At 40.4% G+C, this 21,627-nt stretch overlaps 1 protein-coding gene across 2 annotated transcripts in view; it reads right to left on the bottom strand.

Annotated features, from left to right (window-relative positions):
- SLAMF1 (signaling lymphocytic activation molecule family member 1) overlaps positions 1-21,627 on the bottom strand; it is a 45,508-nt gene that overhangs the window by 6,554 nt on the left and 17,327 nt on the right. Inside the window, exons 4-7 of one of the 2 annotated variants that reach the window (XR_005215184.1) lie at positions 17,942-18,040; positions 14,080-14,153; positions 5,155-5,283; positions 2,977-3,670 (exon numbers count right to left, since the gene is read on the bottom strand). Coding sequence is in view for 1 of the 2 variants with exons in the window: in XM_037825567.1 (XP_037681495.1) it covers positions 3,620-3,670; positions 5,155-5,283; positions 14,080-14,153; positions 17,942-18,040 (353 nt within the window). In the remaining variant the exon portion in view is untranslated. Of the gene's footprint in view, positions 1-421; positions 3,671-5,154; positions 5,284-14,079; positions 14,154-17,941; positions 18,041-21,627 lie in introns of those variants that run through there. The other variant, XM_037825567.1, reaches the window with a different exon arrangement.

The raw sequence follows: 21,627 nt of genomic DNA, 5'->3' as shown, positions 1-21,627 counted from the left end.
ATATCACCCTCTTGTGGCTGTTGGGTGGAATGCTTCACAAAATCCTTTCTGTTCATAACCACAATCTCTAGGTTGATGGTTGTATAGGTATCAACCCAGAATTCATGTGGGTTTGAGGTATGGGCTGGACATCAATATTTTATAAAGCTAGCCAAAGATTGAAACAATACCTTTTCAATTGATTCCTATGTAAAAAAAAAAAAATCTAGAGTCAGTTTCTCTTGTTTGCAACCAAGAACCCTATTGCAGAAGCTAATACCAGGAAATGAGATGCACCCCAGCAACAGAAACTAAAACGTTTAGGTAACCATGGATATTTTGGCAGGTGTTAGGCCATGCTTAAGTGACCAGGGGACCACTATGAAAATAAAATTTTTAATAGATCTCCTTCTTGGTATATAAAAATGTAATTAGTCTTCTAAAAGCTGATGAGTGGGGCATCATTTCTCTCCAGCCATGGTTCTCAACCAGGGGTGATTTTTCTAGGGGACATTTGACAATGTCTGGAGATATTTTTGATTGTCACAAGTGTGTGTGGGAGATGCTGTGTTGTCATCTAGTAGTTAGAGGCTGGGACACTGCTAAGCATCCTACAATGCACAGGATCCTCTCACAACAAAGAATTAGCCAACCCAAATGTCAACAGGGCTGCTGTTGAGAAATGCTGCTCTAGGTCTTCTTCACAGGAGAATCTGGAGAGATTCAGGGAAGGGGATTGTTCTGTCAGTGACAAAAATTGAGCTCTCCTTTAAAAACAGTTCTCTTCTCTGTGTGGAGGATAGCTCCTGATCATTGATGAAAAGGGTACAGAGAGAGCTAACCCTTGCACACTCCCCAGGAAAGGGAAAACCTCACAGCTCATCAACTCAAATCAGCCCATCTTCTGCATTTTATAACTACAGCTGCAGAGACACAAGGCTATGAAACTAGTCAACGTTTCATGCCATGCCATGTAATGAATCCTCTAAGAAACACAAAGCAAAAGTGCAATTTGATAGATTGGCTGTATTTTATTCATTTTCAGGAGGGTAGAAACATAAACTTCAGGAGAAGAATTGCCTTATTGCAATCAGTGGTTTCTCGGACAGCATACACACCTTTAACAGTCATGTCCCAGTTGTGGGACTGCAGTAAATGTCCTAAGAAGGCCTGAGACCACACCCAGTTATATCTCAGAACATCAGCCCCTTAAAACTGAGAAAGGATCTGTTCCTCCTGAGTTCTCCAGAATACAGAGGCTCAGTCAGAAGAAAACAACATTAGAGAAGAAGCCTGGGGAAACCAGACTCTAAAGTATCAGTTTTCTTTTTAAGCCTGAGGAAAAGGAAAGCTCCAGTTCATCCTCACTTCCATCTGGGGAAAATTAAAGAGCAGAAAGAGTAGAATCTGAAGAGGTCTCTGTTTTTCCACTGTAACCCCAGGCCTGATAGTGAGAGACATAATGTCAAATGGGCATTTGGAAGGCATCCTCTCTCCAGAGAAGAATGGATGGCCCAAAAGGCTCCCTTAGGACACAGCCTCCCTCCCCTGTGAGGTCTTGAGTCCAGGGGTTAAGGAATTTTGAGGGGAGAGCCTCTTCTTTCCCTCTTTGTTTCTGCCCCTCCATCAGACAGAATTCAGCCACAGGAAAATCCCAAGTGTTGGGAACTGAGTTGCTAGAGCCAATCTGAGTTGTAGTGAAGGGGGTGAGTGCTCACAGCCCCAGCATTCTCAAATCCCTGTTAGCAGCTCTATGTTGTTTTTTTTTTTTGAGAACAGACAGCTAATGAGCCTAGGTTATACCAGGATGGTGCAGTGGACATTTACAGATCTATTGGCTGCCCAGCATCTGAACCCACTTCCTATGTTGGGGAAATTCCCTAAATCATTAGAGGCCGAGCCCACCAACCACTATAAAGCAGAAGATGCCAGATATTCAATTCCAAGCCTCCTTGGAGGTAGAATATGGACATGCAACCTAGCACTGGCCAATCAATCCCAGACAGCATTAGAAGCTAGAAATGATGAGATGAAGGAGGGATCCTGGAGGACTCATTTTGGTCACAGAGAATACAGCAGCAACAGTAATATCCAGTTTCCAAATCCAGCAAAGGCAGTGAGGTAGTGGTGCCCAATGTCTAGTGCTAAGGGAGGGGCAGTGCAACTGTGGGGTCCAGCATCGAAGTCCCTAGTTTCCCTTTCTCCCTGATCGTTTTCAAAGCATGGTTTTGCAGCACCTCCTAACAAATTCTTTGAAGGAAACAATATATTTTCAATCGATTCCTTTCCTATGTAAGAAAAAAAACTCTAGAGTCAGTTTCTCTTGATTGCAACCAAGAACCCTATTGCAGACATTAGTACCAGGAAAGGGGATGCACCCCAGCAACAGAAACTAAAATGTGAATTGACCGAACAGGGTAAAGGTGGAAAGAACCTCAGAGTTATGAGCTGGGACATTAGTGACCCTTGTTATGAGATTGTAAACTAGTTGTTATTTCTTAAAGTGTTCACTAAGGTTATACAAGAACCTACAAGAAAACAAGGAGCTTATATTGAAAAGGGTCTGTCTGAAAGCAAAGAATGGAAAGAAAATAGGAGACCCTTTTTGCCTGCAGCCTGCAAAATAAGTTATTGAGAACTCACTCATTTGAAGTCATTGGGCTAAAATACCTTGATTTTCTACCCCACGATAAATTTAGCATGTGGAGAGGTATGCAGGAGGTAGGAAGTGCCTAGTAGAGACCCTAACTTTCAATACCACATGAGGCCTGGGATCTGAAAATAGGTTCAGAAGAAGCTCGAAGAAAGTTTTAGTTGATGCTCCAGATGTGTTGTCCAAGGGAGTAAACAGACAACCAGGATTAAAAAAACATTTGGGGAAGTGAGAAATCACCCTGGGACAAATTCATCTGACTATTCCAAATTCCTTTGTAACATCCTTCACTAAACATTTGCCACTTTTCTTTAAAATTGAATGTTGTTTGCACAGAATTATACCTTCAAAAATCTCAGATGGTTTTCCTTCCATTATTCAAAGTTCAGAGACGAAGTCATTCTGTCAGTTTATTGACTCTTCAGCTTCTAGGTTTCGCAATAAAATACTGACTCTCTTAGCTTCTTTTATACAACAATCTCAGAGTACTTTATATATAATAAGGAATTCGCCCTTCATTGTCCTTCCATAGAGAGAAATGGAGGCACAGAGCTTTGATCGGTTCTGTATGATGGTCAGGATCAGCTCCCTGAGCAAAGAACTGGCAGTCAAAATGTAAACTTTCAGACCATGTGGCTGGTGTTCAGTTGTCTGGGCTAGATACCAGGTGTTCTATCTTTGGCCTTTATTTTCCAATCCCAGCAAACAGCAGGATGCCCAGAATCTGGATTCAGTGGACTCACATCATCCATTTCATCTACACCACAGAGATGGAAAGCTACGGTAAGTCGCACTCTAGTCTGTGCTTATGCCCACTGCAGAGCAGGTTAAGTGCTGCGGAAGCCTCACATCCTTGACCATTTCACAGGTGGATGTGGAAGAAGGGTCCTGATGTGCCTCAGGGAACTTGGGGCCTGGGGCCAAGCTCAGCGTTTATTTTGGTTCTTCCATATTGCTTCAGAAAGTCTCTTTGCTGAGGCTGTGGTGTCAGCTCTCTGGAAGAGTCACACTGGCATAGACTGTGATGGAGTTTAGTTCCTGGAGGTAAAGCAGAAGAGGTTTATGAGCAGAGGGACCAGGTGCTAGAGTCACAGGCCGCAAATGAAAACAGTGTTGCTCAAGACAAGGAAAAGGTTTCAGGATCGTGGAGCTTAGGGACTTGCTCAGGGTTGGTCTCAGCTAGGACATGGCTGGAGGCAGAACTGGAGAAAGCTGCCCCCACCCCCCTTCTAAGCAGGAGCATGCCATCAGGCAGTGGAAAGACCTGCCCAGAGCCCAGACTGAGCTGAGGCCACCCCCCCCCCAGGGTCTGCTTTTCTTTCTGCCCCCTCCTTCCCTTGCCTTGTAAGGAAAATCATTACACAAAAGGCACAATTTGGAAAAGCTGAGAGAGTTTTAAATTGCCAAGTTTTAAAAAGGACTAGTGAGACCGAAGGGGAGGGGAGAAGTGGTGCAGGTGGGATAGTGGGAGGGAGAGGAGGATTGAGGGAAAAGGCCTCTAACAGAGGAGATTTGGAGAAAAAGAGAGATGGAATGGGAGGGGAGGGGAATTTAGGAGGTTTCACTGTAAAGTGTGAAATATAACATACTGCTCTCCTTCCCCAAGAAAACGTCAGTAAAAATCTATATTATTTTTAATGACTTTGAAGTCAGATTTATGCTCTTTAATTCCCTTTGGATATGACAATGTACAAGATGAAGATGAAGATGAGGTACCCACCTGGGCACCTGGGGTGTGTATACTGTAGGAGCTTTGAAGAAGAGGGGTAGATGGTTTGTATTTCTGTGGCCTTTTGTTTTTGGTTTCTTTCCTACAATTGCTTTATTTAGTTTAGCCTAACTGGAGCCAGGATTTCAGCCCAGAAATTATTTCTATCTATTTAGTAAAAGGAAAGATTCCCATCGGAAGTAAATTTAGTCCACGCTGACTTTGCAGTGCGTTAGAATAGGCAGGTCTCATTCTGCATCACATGTTATATTCCCTTCTAGAATTAACACTTATACAGAGTTCTATCCCTAAGGATTCTGATTAAACAAAACTGGTCAAGACCTAGACATGAGCATTTTTACAAAGCTCTCCCGGTGATTCTGTCATGCAGCTGGAATTGAGAACGGCTGGACTCAAGCTGTGATTCCCAAAGTGCATTAGAATCACCTCTGATGTGTTAAAATGTGTTAAGTTCCTGGGTACTATTCCCAGACATTCTTGGGGAAGGCTCCAGGAATCTTTTTTTTTTTTTTTTTAACAAACATGCCAACCGATTCTGATGTGGTTCTTGGACAACTCTCAGAGAAACATGCAAGAGTAGGGAGTGAGCCCTGACCCCTGTGAACAGGTGGGAGGGTTTCACAGAAGCACTTCAACCAAGGCCACTGAGGCTCTTTGCTGCCTGCTAGCTGGGGCCTACCCTTCCCATGCAGAACTCTTCAATTTGTTTTGTGCAATTCTATGAAGATGCTTCCTTTTCCCCTCCTCTACCATTCCCCTCTCTGCAGAGAAGAGGGACTGAAAGATTCCTCACCTGGACAGACGTTGGGACAGGGGCTGGGACAGGTGCTGGGACAGGTGCTGGGACAGGCTCTGTGGCAGCAACGTAAATTGTGGTGCAGGGGTCCTGAGCTGGCGGTGCATCAGGTTTATTCTGAAGAGGCTACACAAAAAACAAAGAAAGCAGGAGATTAGCTGAGCAGAGAGCTATTCCCATCCAACTCTCCCCAGGGAGAAGCACAAATACAAGAGGCATTGAATTGGAAAGGTCATTTGGTTCAGCCTCCTTCCCAGGTGGGAGTTTTCCCCCAGCAGCCATGGAACACAATTCTCCAGGCTTTGCTTGGGCTCCCCTAATGACATCTGGGAGCCCACAACCTCAAGAGGCAGCCTTGTTCATTGTGAGCATTCCCCAGATGTTTTAAAGACCTTCTTCATCATGAACCAAGATTGGTGTGACTCTTATGGGGCAGCTGAAGGGGACGGGATCTTCATAGTATTTAGTCTGTCTCACTCATATCACCTGCTACATGCAGGATTCATTCCAGCCCTGTACTGTCATTCCTGCCATTTGACTCTAACATTGTTTCTTATTACTTCTCTCTTATCTAGCATGGTTTCTTCTTACTTCTCTCACCTGCCCAACTACTGAACTTAATAACACATACATAAGTGTGTTAACATTTACAAAGTTCTTCACACATGTTTTCTTATTTGCCTCACAACCACTCTGTGTGTTACATACTGTTGTTACTCACATTTTACAGATGAAGCAGCTAAAGCTCAAAAATGTTGGGTACTTTCCTAGTGAATACATGCAAGAAGTACCAAAGCCAGGAGTCCCACCAAGGCCTTCTAACTTAAATTGCATGCTTTTTCCATCATACTCTTCTTCTTTGGTTACTGTACTTTATGATGACCTACCCTTTACCAGAATTCTTCAGGAATTTAAAGTCTAATCCACAAATTATGGCATTTAACTATATGCTAATTTAAAGCACTTGAAATGTTTCCTTGTCATTTCTCCAGACTGTAAATTTCTATATAGACCAATAGCCTATCTTCCCTTGTGTTCCCCACAACACAGCGCTGGGCACAAAAAAACAACTTTCAGTTGATATTTGTTGGCATGACTGAACAAATTCAAATCTGCAATACCAGGACAAAATCAGTGCAGGGGTAAATTGAGACCATATCCCAGTGTGATGGAGATGGCATAACTTATGTCAGGGGGTGAACATTTCAACACACTTTGGGGACACTCATATAGGATAATGCTTCTCTCTTCTTCCTCTGAATATAGAAAAAGAATTGAAACTACCGCACATTTTAATGGAAGAGAACTTGGAATCTTATCATCTGATAGAAGGTTTAAGGAACTGGAAAAATTTACTGAAGGAAAGAAGACTTGAGGTGAGACATAAGCTTTCTTCACATATTTGATGGATTGTTATGCAGAAGAAGAATTAGATGTGCTCTGTAGGGTCCTTCAGGTTTCAACCAAGATTGGCATTTCATTGAAATGGTCTGGTTCAACAAAATGAAGATCTTTCTAAGAGTAAAAGGTGCTCAAATGTGGAATGAAATGCCTTGGGAAGCAATGAGTTCCCCATCACTGGAAGTGCATTGGCATAGGCTAGACCAGTGCTTTTCCCTCTTCAATGTGTATATGAATTACCTAGTGATATTGTTAAAAAGAAGGTCCTATTTTAGAAGATCTGGAGTGGGGCCTGAGATTCCACAGTCTAATAAGGTCCCAGGTGATGCTGATGCTGCTTGTCCACAGACCACACAAAGTAAAAAGGAGCTACCCAACTGGAAGTAATGTTGGAGAAGATAATTCAAGCAGTAGTTGGTGGTTCAAATGGATGGTTTTTCAATATCCCATATAATTCTAAGCTACTCCTTGGAGGATATTTGAATTTAAGGAAGAATTTCTGGCAGCAATGAAATGGATGAGAAGAATGTACAGTTTACTGAGAACTTTATCAACAGGTGCAACCCTTCCCTGCCTGTATTCCTGCTTGAGAGGACTTAAATATGATCTGGCCCACAGGTAGGGGGCAGGAAATAAATAACTTAACCTTTTAACGTTTAATTAAGAAGCTTTAGAAAGGAGAAAAAAGTATAAAGTAAATCATCCTTAGTCCTATCAACCCAACCTAGCTCACATGCTATATTTAAGTTTTTTATCCAGACTTAAAAAAAATTTTTAACATAATTGTAGTCGTTTAATACATTTTTTTGTTTCTTTGTGTTTTCATTTAGGGCCACTGATTTGCACAACTCTGGGAAGCATTCTTCACAGGCAACTCAAGGGGCATTATTCTCACATATTCTTTGTGGACGGTGCTCCCTTGGAATTGCACAAGACAGTAGTCCTGACAAGACCTAGAAGACTTCCCTAGCAGATGGTAAACATATGGTAAATAGTTTTCCATGTTATTATAGTCCTTATGATGATGTTGTATAGCCATTACAAACAAGAAAAAAGGAGACGGTAATTTTTGGATAATCATCCACACCGTTACCGATTTTATAACAACACTATACAGGCATTGCCACTAAGAACAAAGGATGTGGGTCAGTCTAATGAATGAAACAATAATGCCTTGCACATTTAAAATAAATATGAAATCAAAATGCTGACAAAACAGCAGATAAATCAGGAGTATTTAAATGGAGTTAAAGTATTATTAGGCCCTGGCATTGTCCAGGAAGAGAGTAATATTAGACTTTAATAAGTCGAGGATGCATTTCATAACTCCTAGGGTAGCTGCTAAAAGAATAGAAAACATTGTTGAACTAGTGATTCACTAGTGATTCAATAGAGAGGAAAATGGAATAATAAAAATACAATTTAAAAAATCTTCCCTTTAAGAAATTCTGGGTGCAGTTAACTTTGCCAGTGAATTCTGCCAAATATTGAAGAGCCAAAATAACATCAAGCCTTTCCAAACACTTCCAGAAAATAACAAAGAGAAGTAATACCTTCTAGTGGGTGAACTGTGGCCTTATTTGGAACAAGGGTCTCTGCAGAAGTAATTAAAGCAAGGCTTTTGAGATGAGATCATCCTTGATTAGGGTGGGCCCTAAATCCAATGGCGAGTGTTCTTAGAAAAGACAGAAAAGAAGACACAGACACAGAGAGGAGAAGGCATGTGTGATGGCGGCAGAGACTGGGGTTATGCAGCTGTAATTCGCTGAATGCCAAGGACTGCCTAGAGCCACCAGGAGCTGGAAGAAGCAAAGAGGGCTTCTCCCCTGGAGGCTTCACAGGGAACACAGCCCTGCAGACACCTTGATTTTGGACATCTGACCTCCAAGACTGAGAGGGAATAAATTTCTGTTGTTTTAAGCCATCAAGTTTGTGGTAAATTTTACAGCAGTCCCAAGAAACTAACTCACATTCCAACTCATTTTGTGAGGCTAGCATAATTTTGATACCAAAACCTCCCAAGGGCATGACAAGAAAGGAAAACTACAGGCCAATTTCATTCAGAAACATAAATGGAAAAAAAAAAAAAAAAAAAAACTTAACAAAATATTATAGAAAATAAAATCCAGAAATATTTTTAAAGAGCTAGACTAAATTGCTTCCAGAATTCTTCATCAGGAATGCAAAGTTGGTTTAACCTTGCAAATTAATGTAGTTTGATTTAGCAGCAGATAAATGAGGAAAAGAAACACATAAGATTATCATAATAGATACAGAAAGAGTGTTGATAAAATTAATCAATTCATGATAAAATGTCTTAACAATCCAGGAATAGAAGACAATATTCTTAACCTGGTGAAAAGGCAACTAGTAAAAACCTTCAGTGAATTTCATAGTTAATGGCCTGTGCCACTTTGAGTGTATTGTGTCCCCCAAATGCCATTATCTTTGTAGTCTTGTGTGGGGCAGAAGTTTTGGTGTTGGTTAGATTTGCTTGGAGTGTGCTCCACCCAGCTGTGGGAGATAATTTTGATGAGATGTTCCCATGGAGGCATGGCCCCACCCATTCGGGGTGGGCCTTGATCGGTGGAGCTATATAAATGAGCTGACTCAAAGAGAGGAAAGAGAGTGCAGCTGGGAGTGATGTTTTGAAGAGGAGCAAGCTTGCTAGAGAGGAACATCCTGGGAGAAAGCCGTTTTGAGGCCGGAGCTTTGGAGCAGATGCCAGCTGCCTTCCCAGCTAACAGAGGTTTTCCGGATGCCATTGGCCATCCTCCGGTGAAGGTACCCGATTGCTGAAGTGTTACCTTGGACGCTTTGTGGCCTTAAGACTGTAACTGTGTAGTGAAATAAACCCCCGTTTTATAAAAGCCTATCCATCTCTGGTGTTTTGCATTCTCCAGCATTAGCAAATTAGAACATGGCCAGATACTGAAAGTTTTCCTTTTGAGTCTGGAACTATACAAGGATGCCACTATGACCAGTTCACTTTAACATTATGAGGAACATACCAGAAAGTACAAAAAGAGTGGGAAATGAAAAAATAAAACTGCAATTGGGTACAGAGAAAATCCAAATAATCTATAGATAGATGACTAGACTTTATAAGTGAGTTTAGCAATGTTGCTGATACAAAGTAACTATACAAAAAACAATTGTATTTCTATAAGTCAATAATAAACAGACACTAAACATTTTTACAAGATAATATTGAAATAGTATCCCAAAATATCAAATACAAAGTAATAAATTATGAAGGATGTACAGGTTCTCTTATACAGAAAACTATAAAACATAATTTAGAGAAAGAAAAGGTATAAATAAAGGAAGAGATATTCCATTTTTGTGAATTGAAAGACTCAATACTATAAAGACATATTTTCTCCTCAAATTGGCCTACAGAGTCAATGTAATCTCAATTAAAAACTCAGCAGGATTTTTTTTTGGGGGGGTGGTTGACAAATCGATTCTAAAACATATACAAAAATGCAAAGGACCAAGAATGTCCAAGAACCCTTGCAAAAGAACAAGGTAGGAAGATTTGCTTTACCAAATATCAAAAGTTATAATAAAGCTATAATCAAGACAGTACAGTACTGGTGCAGGGATAAACAAATACACCCATGATGCAGAATAGAGAACCTCAAAATAGATCCACAGGGATATGAACCTTTGATTTATGATGAAGATGGCACTGAAATGGGGAAAGGACAATCTTTTCAATAAATGATCAATAGGATAACCATACAGAAAAAAATGAAACCGACCTCTCTCAGACTATATGTGAGAGAGAAACCATACAGCTTTTAGAAGATAGAAAAATATCTTCATTACTTCCAAATAATGGAAGATTTCTCAAATAGAACACAAAAAGAACTAACTATAAAGAAAAGATCAATAAATTATTCTACATTAAAATTTAGAACTTCTCTTTATCAAAAGGTATCACTAAGAAATTGCAAAGGAGAGCCACAGAATGAGTGAAGGTATTTACTACATATATAACTGCCAAAGGGCGCATACCCAAAATATATAAAGAGCTCCTACTAATCCATTAAATAAAGTGTGAAACTCAAAGGAAAATGGTCAAGACATTTAACAGGCATTTTAGAAAAGAAGATGTTAATATGGCCAATAAACATATGGAAAGCTGTTCAACTTCCTTAATAATTAGGAAGATGCAAAATAAAACTATAACCTTGCAATCCCACTAATACATGTATACCCAAAAAGAATTTGAAAGCAGGAACTTGAACAGATATTTGCACACTGATGTTCATAGCGTCATTATTCACAATTGCCAAAAGATAGAAGCAACCCAAGTACCAATGCATTGATGAATAGATAAATAAAATGTGGTATACAGTATATGATGGATTATTATTCAGCTATAAAAAGGAATGAAGTCCTGATACATGTTGCAACATGGATGAATCTTGAAGGCATCATGTTGAGTGAAATAAGCCAGACACAAAAGGACAAATATTGTATGATCTCACTGATTTGAGATAATTAGAATAAGCAAACTCATAGAGTCAGAATCTAGAATATAGGTTATCAGGGGATGGGGTGAGGCTACGGCATGGGAAATTAAGGCTTAAAATGTACAAGGTTCCTATTTGGAATGATGGAAATTTTTGGTAATAGATGTGATGGTATAACATTGTGACCATAATTAATAGCACTGAAATATATATCTGAATGTGATTAAAAGGGGAAAGGTTAGATTGTATATATTGTAACAGAATAATTTTTTTAAAATCCATGGAACTATACTACACAAACAGTGAACCCTAAGTTAAACCATGGACTATAGTTAATAGTATAATTATAAAAATGTGCTATCATCAATTGTAGCAAATGTTCCATACCGATGCAAAGTGTTAATAATAAGGTGATAAATGAGAATCCTGTATTTTATGCATGATTGTTCTATAAACCCACAACTTCTCTAATAAAGAAAAAAAAGAAAACTATGATAAAATCTTCTAACAGAAAGGCTGAAATTAGAAAGACTGATAATTTCAAGTTCTGCTGAGAATGTATAGCTATCAGAATTCTCATATGTGGCTGGTAGAAAAATGAGTTGGTATACTCACTTTTAAAAAGAGTTTGGCCTAAACTAATCAATTTGAGAATATACATACTTTCGGACTCAACAATTCTACTTCTAGGTATATTCCCAACAAAAATATGTGCACATATCTACCAAGAAACATGCAAATGAATGTCCCTGTCTGCCGTTTTCATAATAGCCCTGTGCTGGTTTGGAGCTGTTATGTATTTCAGAAAATGCCATGTTCTTTTAATCCATTCCTGTGTGTGCAGACCTATTGTGGGTGGGAACTTGTGGTTAGGTTATTTCAATTGAGATGAGACCCACCCCATTTAAGGTGGGTCTTAATCCTTTAGTACTAGAGTCCTTTATAAGAGGATAAAGTACACAGAAAAAGCCAGAGAACTCAGAAACACCCAGAGAAGTTGAGACCTTAGAGAGAAAAGCCCTAGAGAAGCTAAGAGAGGACCTACAAAAGCTCAGAGAGGAAGCCACTGAAACCAGGAGCCGAAAGCAACAAAACTTGGGAGTGAAGGACCAGCAGATCCCAGCCATGTGCTTTGCTATCTGACAGAGGAACCCCAGATGCCAGCAGCCTTTGTTCAGAGAAGGTATCATCCTGTTGATGCCTTAACTGGGACATTTTCATGGCCTTTAAACTGTAGATTTGTAAACTAATAAATCCCCTTTGTAAAAGCCAACCCGTTTCTGGTATATTGCATTCTGACAGCTTTAGCAAACAGAAACAAGCCCAAAACTGGAAATAACCCAAATGCCCAACAACAGCCAACTGGATACATAAATTGTGATGTATTCACACACTGATACTCTATAAAGCAATAAAAATGAGAGCACTATGCCTAAACTCAGATGTGTATGAATCTTATAAAGATAAATACTGAGCAAAAGCATCCAGATGCAAAAGGAAAAATACGGAAGGATTCCATTTTTATCAAGTTCAAAAAAAGGGAAAACTAAACCATATTTTTATAAGTCAGGATAGTAGTTATCTTTGGGAAGAAGAGAGGGGTTGGTAATTGGGAAGGAGCATGAAGAGGTCTTCTGGAGGTGCTGACAATGTTCTGTTCCTTGATCAGGAAGGTGGTTGGGAATTTTATGGTATTGGGAAATATGAAATTTCTCCTTAAATAGATCTATAGATTCAATGCAATCCTGATAAGATTTTTTTTTCTTTTTGTGGACTTCATAAGCTGATTCTACAACATATTTGAAAATGCAAAGAGCCAAGAATATCCAAAAACTCTTGAAGAAAAGCAAGATGGGGATACTTACTTTGCCAGATATCAAGATGTGCACTTTGGGATAATTCATTGAGCAGACGTTTATGCTTTATACACATTTTATGTATGTCATACATTATAATAAAAAGAGGGAGTGCTAGCAGCATGGGATAGAGTAGATAGGGATGGCACCATGGTAAAAATAAACCTAGTTACCAAAATGTGTAAATGCCTCCTGGTGGGGTAGGGGCAGAAGGGAATGCTCTTGGACTCTCATATACAAATGGAGCTTAGTTCTCAGCCTGGCAACGGACTCAGTAATAAACCATCCAAGGGACTAAAGGGCAATAGAAATAAGAGCTCTGTACAAGAATGCATCTCCAGGTTATCAGTAAGGCATTTATTGTCATCTGAGATGATTTTCCAAGGTACTAATGAAAGCTGACTTTACTTCCACATGTTTTCCTTGAAAATTTGTCTCCCCAGACACTCAGAATGGACAGATTCTGGTCTGTACATTATCTAGAATTGTTTCATGTCTCAAAAACTACAATATCTCCGTATCTAACCACAGTCCTTTTAGCCTCCCTCTCTGTTACTTCTAGCATATCTGCTCCTCAAGTTCATCATGCCACCAGTTCAATCCTTCACAGTGACAATTTCTTCCATTTCCAGCCTACATAACCTCTTCCATCTCTTCAATCACTCACTAGCCAGAATTCTCAAAATCCTCCTTCTTTATCTCTTAGGCACTTCACAAACCCCTAAACTTGGATGAGATCAAAAACATCACACAACAGCCTTTCCGACCCTTCCCCTCTCTCCTCAAGCTTACACTCTTTTCAAGAGGAGAGGATTTGATAGTACAGAACCACAGACTCCCTAGAATGCCAGAGCTGGAAGGGGTTTTATACCTATATCATGTTTTTCAGCTTTCTCATTTTTGCATTGTTTCTCTGAAGAAACACATGACCAAAAGTTTATCCACTACAGTATTTGCCATTTTCTCAAATAAATAATCCCATCTAATACTAAAGTTTAATGACTTTTAGGAGAGCTCTTGTTCTTGATTTCTGCTTCTCTGTTTTCCTCTGCTCTAGAACCCACGCAGAACCACGGATGTCAGATGTGCCAGGAGGGACTGGTCAGAAAACCTATGGGGAGCATGACAGGTCCATCCCAGACAAAAAAAAAAAAAAGAAAAGAAAAAGCCATAGGACTTACACCTGGCTTCTGGACTTGGGCGTAGATTGTAAGGCTTTTGGCTTCCACTGTTGACTGGTATTGGTCTGTTTCACCTGGGGAAAAGAAACCACAGTGGTTATCTTCCTATGATCCCAAGCATGAACTCTTTGCTCAGGACTGTGTGGTCTCTACTTGTCGCTTGCCCACCTTCCCCAAGAGCACCAGTTTGGGCTCACCAGGATAAAGCAATGAATTTCGCCACCACCACCCCCTTCATATTTTCTATATGGCACTGGGTTATTGATCTCTCTGGGCCTATTTCCCCATCCATGAAATGAGATTTGAAATACATGTCTTAGGTCTGTTGTGATGATAAAATGAGGTATTACTTGTAAAGTGCTTAGAACAGTGCCTGGCGCATAGTGAATACCCAAAATGTGTTAGATGTTGTTCTCACTGGTGTTATACTCAATTATTTTAATCTCTTTTGTTTGTTATGCATATCTGGTCTCCTAATAAGATTCTAAGTTCTTTGAGGCAGGGATAGTTACTTCCGCCTCTATGTGTTCTCTAGCCAGTAGCACATTGTTCTACTCATAGCTTTCGCACTTCATTGCTTCTGTGAGACTTGGGGAAAGACAGGGGAGAGTGGAAGAGGGATGATCCACCTGAGGCTATTTGGAAAATGAAACTACAATGTCATTCTATTGCTCACCATCTGGAAACTTTGCTCGGGGCCTAGGATCTCTGGAAATTATTGAATTGCAGAACATTTCAATTTTTAGCCAGTTTTTTTAAATTATAGAAGTAATTCATTCTCATTATGAAAATTAAAATTGTGTAGAAGTATATAAAGTTCGCCTTAACCAACCCAATTCATTCCCAGAAGTAACCACTTCAGTCAGCTCTGTGCAATTGAACTTTCTGCAAGGATGGAAATGTATCTGCACCATCTATCTGCACCTGTAGCCACAGGTGGTTACTGAGCACTTGAAATGTAGCTAATGCAACTGAGAAACTCAGTTTTAAATTTTATTTAATTCTAATTGATTTAATTTAAATAGCCATATGTTGCAAGTGGCTAGCATATTGCACAGTGAAGTTTTGGACATTTGCTATACTTACTTTTTTTAAACAAACGTGGTCATTCTATACACTGTTCTCTCTAACTTGACTGTTTTTCCTTAAAGTACGTTGAGGGCATATTTCTCTGCCAGCACGGTGGACCTATCTCATTTTTTCTAATATTGCATGGTATCCTTTACATGCATGTCAAGCAGCAGTGAGGTGGATGGTGGGAAAGTAACTAACTCAAGCATGGAGGCCTGTTAGGGTACTACTGCAAAGTCCAGGCAAAGGCATGGAGTTTGAGGAAATCACCCAAACTCTTTAGGGTACACATACTTTGCACAAATTAATTTATCCTCTTTGAAAACCAGGAGTACATCTCTGATGGAATAGCACTTAGGAGAGGTATATTTTTATCTGGCAGGGAAAGGTCTATTACATATGTGGTAAAGATGGTGGAATGTGCTGTGTGCAGGTGTGACTTGTAGGAAGGCAGTGATGGGAAGTTACTGGGGAAGCTAAAAGAATTTAAGAAATGTGAACATGTGATTTCCTTGTGTGGAGTGTGGGCACGGAGTGCCTGGTGGTTTCAATGTCACCTTTTTGTGGAGGGTTGGTCCTGGCTGAGGAATAAATGTGTGTGTAGATGTGTCTGTATATCTGTGTGTGTCTGAGTGTAGAATAGAGGGTCAGAGGGGTTGTGATCAGGGGCAGTTGGAGGTAACAGAGGGGGCTGCAAGCAGAGTTCTGTGCAACATTCCCTTTTGGTTCAAACCCACATCTGTTTACAAAGTTAGAAACACCTGTCCAGCTTTGTCTTAGGTGCTGTTTAAGTACTCAAGAACTTTCAGATCAGCTAAGGCTAAAATTTAGAATGGGGAAGATTCCTAAAGGGTCAGACAGATGGAAAAAGTGAGGGTGACGAGTGCCTCCCGAAATATCACTGGAGCGAGGTAATTTAGCCTCATATTTTTTTCCCATTGCAAGAACAGGTTTTCAGGAGTCAGCTCAACTCTGTCCAAAGTTAGGGAGGCCTTAGGGTCTAAAAAGAAAGATCATGTCCTTAGAATTAGGGCATCTACATTCTAATCCTCATTAGCTGTGCGGCATTGGACAAATCATGTTACCTCAATGAGTCTTGTTTGTTGTCATAACTGTAAAATGAAAGTGTAGAGAGTCTAAAGTCCTCTTCAGCTCTCACCTGAAGTATAAACTTTCCTTGTGCTATCATGTCTTCCTGTACTTTACACATGCTCTAGGCATTGTTCCCAGATGCTTCCTGTGCTGCCCTCTGCTGGCCATAGACTTAAACATTGATGTCAACTCACCTACATTGAGATTTGTCTGTCTATATATCTATTCATCTATTCATATCTGTGTATCTATGTGTCATCTATATATCTATAGCTATCATCAGCATCATCTATCTATGGAAGATTAAAACAGGAACATGGGTTAGGATTCCGGCATTTTCACTGCCTAGTGAGTCAGTGAGTTTATCTCTCTGGGCCTCAGTTTTCTCATTTCTGGAATCTCATCGTTTCCTTATAATCTGTTTCCATGTCTCACATTCTTAGGCCCTCACCGTAATTTATATCTGAATCACACACACCCATCCCCCCACCCCCACCAGCTCTTAGATGGAGGAAATAAGGCAAAAGTAGGCGGTTAGTCTATGATCTAGAGTTTCTTATATAAGCAAAACCAACATTAGAGTGCTGAGGTAAGGTTTTTTCTGAGAAGGCTGCATGTGAATAACATTGGTCTACTTCAGAATGAGATCAGTCATCAGCTTGGTGTCATGGGCATCAAATTCTGTCACCATGGAAAGCCTGGCCAGGGCATGTTTCCTGGCCTTGAAGCAAGATATTGGACCCCAGTGTGGGTGGGTAATGGACAGTGTGGCTGAGGGAAGCACATTATCCTGAGATATTGAATATAGGTCAACTTGGGGAAAGGCCAGGAGATACTGCTACCACAGGCTTAAACTTCAGGGGAATAATTGGGCCTTAACAGTTTCCGTCTACCCTGGGTGGTGAACTTTCCGTACTATATAGTTTGACTTCAAGCAACCTCTCACATAGCATAATTTCCCAAGGTGAGTCAGAATTTGTGCTAAAATCTTAGTAAAGAGTGTTCCCTCTGCTGCCTTCTGATGACCTGTGAACCTTCCCAGTGGAAAGAGCACTGGAAGTTGGGAGACATAGTTACGGTTCTGTATCTCCACCAACCAGCTAGGTGACCTTGCAAAAGTCACTTAGCCTTTCTGTGCCTGTTACCCCACTGGTAAGGCACAAAGGAACAACTACCCTGCTTCTCTCAGAGATATATTATAAGGATAAAAATAAATTACAGAAAGGTTTCAACCCTTGGGTGAAATTATCTGAAAAAGACTATAAAATCTTTGTATTACTCAGTAATTATAACTTTTCTTGAATAAGGTCCAAGAATTCTCTCAATTGTGCACCCTAGTGAATACTGTTCAGCCTCTTCTCTGGACCCCTTTAGCATCCTGTACATACCTCTGCTGCGGAGCTAACCATGTTGAACCAAAATTATCTGTATATGGTTCTGTCTCCCACATTAGACACCCGTGGTTTTTCTCTCTTTTTATCTACATTAGCCTAATATAGGGGATTGGGATATGTTGAGTTAGGTTGAATTAAGCAAACACACAAAATATTTTTATTTAGTGTTCTTGTTTGTTTGTTTTGTTTTTGTTTTTGCAAAGGTGGCTCCATCCAGAAAGTCAAAGTGAAAGGAGCAAGTCTGTGCTTATGGGAGAGGTGCCCCACTTACAGAATCTGATAAGAATCTATTACCAGACACCTACCTCTTCTTCTCAACAGCCATGTTATCACTGGGAGAATCACGATGAAACCAATGATGATCCCTACGACCAGCCCAACATACAGTAGCCGATGTGTCGCTTCTGAAAAAAAAAGTCAAAGGGCAATCTAAAACACTGTGAGTTTAAAACCATCCCACATGCAAGCAGGGAGACGGAGCCTTGTGTTCTCTTCCTACATTCTCTCCCAGGGGAGATATTCATGTGCATGGTTTTAGAGATCAACTTTAGACTACTGAAGATTTCCAAATCCATTTTCCTGTCCTCATTTCTCTCCCTCTATTCAGTTTTCATATTCCCAATATCCATAAGGAATTTTCTATTTAGATGCTTTATTTTTGCCTCAATTACCACATGTACAAAACAAAACTTATCTTCGTCTCTCCTAAGTCAACCTCTGTGCCCAGTTTCCTTATTTTTAAATTTCTAATGTGTCCTCTATTCATTTTGGTAAAAGGAACATGACGGCTCCACGTGTTGTCCCCACATCCCCACACCATTCTCAAGAGACACTGGGCGGAAGAAAGATTTTACTTTTGTTTTTTTAAAAATAAACATCATAGTGCTAATATTGCCCTTCCATGCAAATAACTGTATTGAATCCACCAGACCTGAACTGAAAGAAGAGCAGGTCATTTTCCTCTCAATCATTTCCTGTATTTAAAAATAGCCCTGGAGTGCCTATCACCCAGACTCGGAAATAGAGTCAACTTTTATTCCTTTCTCTCCTTTACCCACTTTTACCAAATCCTTCTGAACCAGAAGCAGCACTTTGAAAAACAGTGAATGAGATCTACTGTCCCAGTTAACAAGACATTTAGCACCATAAAATAATAACAGACAGCAACTGAACACTTACAACAAGCCAGACTTTTTCCTGAATGTATCACAGGTACTAACATATTTAATCCTCACAGCAATCCTCTGTGGTTGGTACTCTCATGACTCCCATTTATGGATAAGGAAGGAGGCATGGAGATCATCAAGAGCTATAGCTTTGTCTAGGAGGAGAAATACGACTGAATGCTGAAGTCAGACCTCTGGGAGACTTACAGAGCTCATGGGCTTGGAGTAAGTTAACCAGGGTGGTGAACAGTGAGGCCAACCTAGGACACTAGGGTTCCAAGTAATATACAGCAATAGGATTCTAAATAATGTGATGTCATGTTAACAATAGTAGGTCAGGGTAACTTATAAGGATAATTGTGGAATAAACTTGATGGTTGTTGAACCAGTGATGAATATATTGGGAAAATGAAAGGAAAGAATAGGTGGGTTAACAAAGGAATAGAATGCTGGCTGACACAATTCAGATATTTACAGAATTGACCAAAGATACAGACTGAAATCTCCAAGGACTGATAAAAGATATTCACCAAGATCCAAGTGGGCCTTCAGTCTAACAGCTAACCAGAAGTTGCCTTCTGGGTCTGAAAAGGCTCTCTTTTTTTCTTCCTAGGCCTTTTACAAATCAGTCATCCCAAGGAATCTAATTGAACTGACTTTTTGGATAATTATTGATTAACGATTCTCTTCCCGAGATTAAAAGTGTTCTTCTCCTGCCAGATACCAACTTCAGCAGACAAAATCTGATCTGGTCAAGGAGCTGGTGAGCAAGTAGGAGTACTATGAGTCCTGAATTTGTATCAAGCATATTTGATCACTCCTGAGGCTAGAGGAGCATTTCCACTTTGAAGGAGCCCTCTGAATGGCTTATGGTCACAGAGAACCTCCATGCAAGGTGTGTGTGTGTATGTGTGTGTGTGTGTGTCTATCTGAGAGAATGTGAGAGATTGATTAACTCGGGACTTAAGTTGCCAATACCAGGGACTTAAGAAGAGACCTCCCAAATACTAAGTTAACAGGCAGAGCCAGCAGTCTAAGTTCCATGTTTCATCAGCCCATAGAACTGATCCAGCAAATTGTTAAAGTAGCACTTACTATTTTGAGACTATTTCCTCTTTCTTCTTTAATCTTAGGTATTTGGGGGCTTTCTAAACCAACAACCAATTTAAGAACAAACACTCCAACAATTTAATCATTTTAAAAGGTAATAGTTCTCTCATATTTCATTTGAGAGAAAAAAGTAAAACCAAGAAACAAGGTGGTGCCTTTAAACTGGAAAATAACGCATGACAAAGCTGCATTGGCAATGCCTGCAAAGAGGGCCTTCCACCTCTGCATTCCACCTGTTGCTGGCTGCTCTGCCGCCCACCTACTCACGTGAACTAACAATGACCGGGGCACATTACTGAGGCGCCAATGACGCCTTTTCCAGGAGAATGAAAGCAATCTTCTAGCCTTGTCCCGTAGGTAAATGACCTGCTTCCCCTAGTTCAGCCTGACCTGAGGAGGCAACTGGCCATAGTCCTGAAAGATATGTCATAAACTCTACATTTCCTCTTTGACTTTGGATACAAATTAATACAAATCTATTGGAAGAATATATGTTACAGAATCATTGACTTCTTTTTTTACGTTCATCTGTAGTGTTCATCTCACCCATCCCATTAATTTTGTGTTGAGGAAACCGAGACTCAAAGAGATGAAGCATATCTAGGGTCACAGAGAAAGCCCGTGGCAGAGCTGGGATGAAAGTGAGGACTGTAGACTTTCCAGTTTATGGTTTAGCCTCTTGGGACGGAAAGCAGTGGCAGGCTGTGATGTCTGGGCTTTGAGTGAAAAGCCCCCTGAGCTGTCAACCCACACTTCACCATCCTCCATCCAACATGTCCCCCATTCCTGCCCCTGTGGGCCAGCCCCATACTATTCCTCCCACTCCACCTTCATCCAGGCCAAACTTGCTTCCTCTGATCACCTTTCCTGACCATTCCACCTTCCACTCTTCCCTATTCCTTGGATTCCTGTGTTTTTGTGTCATGTATCTTAGAAACTGAGTTTTGCCAATATGATCTTTGCCATGGAGACCATTTTTAGTGATGGCATTTGAAGTCAGATGTATTCAAATTCTAGATCTACCACTTGATAGCTCTGTGGCCTCAGACATTTCCTTTTACCTTCCAGGGCCTCAGTTTCTTCATCTGTAAAATGAGCACAACAATATCTAGTTCGCAGAGCTGTTCTGATGAACCAATGAGATAATGAAGGTAAAGTATTGCATGTGGTCCATAAATGTCAACTCCTTCCTCTTTCCTCAATTACCCTACTAGCTGCCTGGTTCTTGGAGGCCAGAGACTGTCTCTTATACCTCTTTTGCAGTTCTCTTAGTATCTGGCACATAATAGGTTCTTATTGATTGAAAGGACAGGAGATGGATTTGATCTCAAGGTCCAAATGAATCCTTTTGACAGTGTTCAGAGAGCTTCAGCCCCATCCTGTCCTTTGCTTATGATTTCGTTTCCCTGTCTATATAGCAGGTCCAAGTATCTCTGTGCTTGGTTCTAATCTATTGGTGCTATTTTCTAATTACAATATTTATATGGAAACTGAATATCAGGGGCTTTATGGCTCTCAGGAATTTGGAGACATATGGAGGAATTTGGACAAATGCTACTTTTACAGCTTAATGGGGTCAGGCTGCCCATGATTTCTGCATATTTGAAATAATTTCCTGATGGTTCTCTAAGGTTTGCTCCTGCAGCTCCACCTGCTCTACTCTGTGCTGTCTCGTGTGCACAGTTCCACTGTAGATTTGCAGAGTCACAAGGAGT

This window comes from Choloepus didactylus, chromosome 2 (assembly GCF_015220235.1).
Source record: "Choloepus didactylus isolate mChoDid1 chromosome 2, mChoDid1.pri, whole genome shotgun sequence".
In the NCBI taxonomy this organism is placed as follows: domain Eukaryota; kingdom Metazoa; phylum Chordata; class Mammalia; order Pilosa; family Megalonychidae; genus Choloepus; species Choloepus didactylus.
The sequence above is the reverse complement of the archived record's forward strand: the minus strand, read 5'-3'. Positions and strand labels throughout refer to the sequence as shown.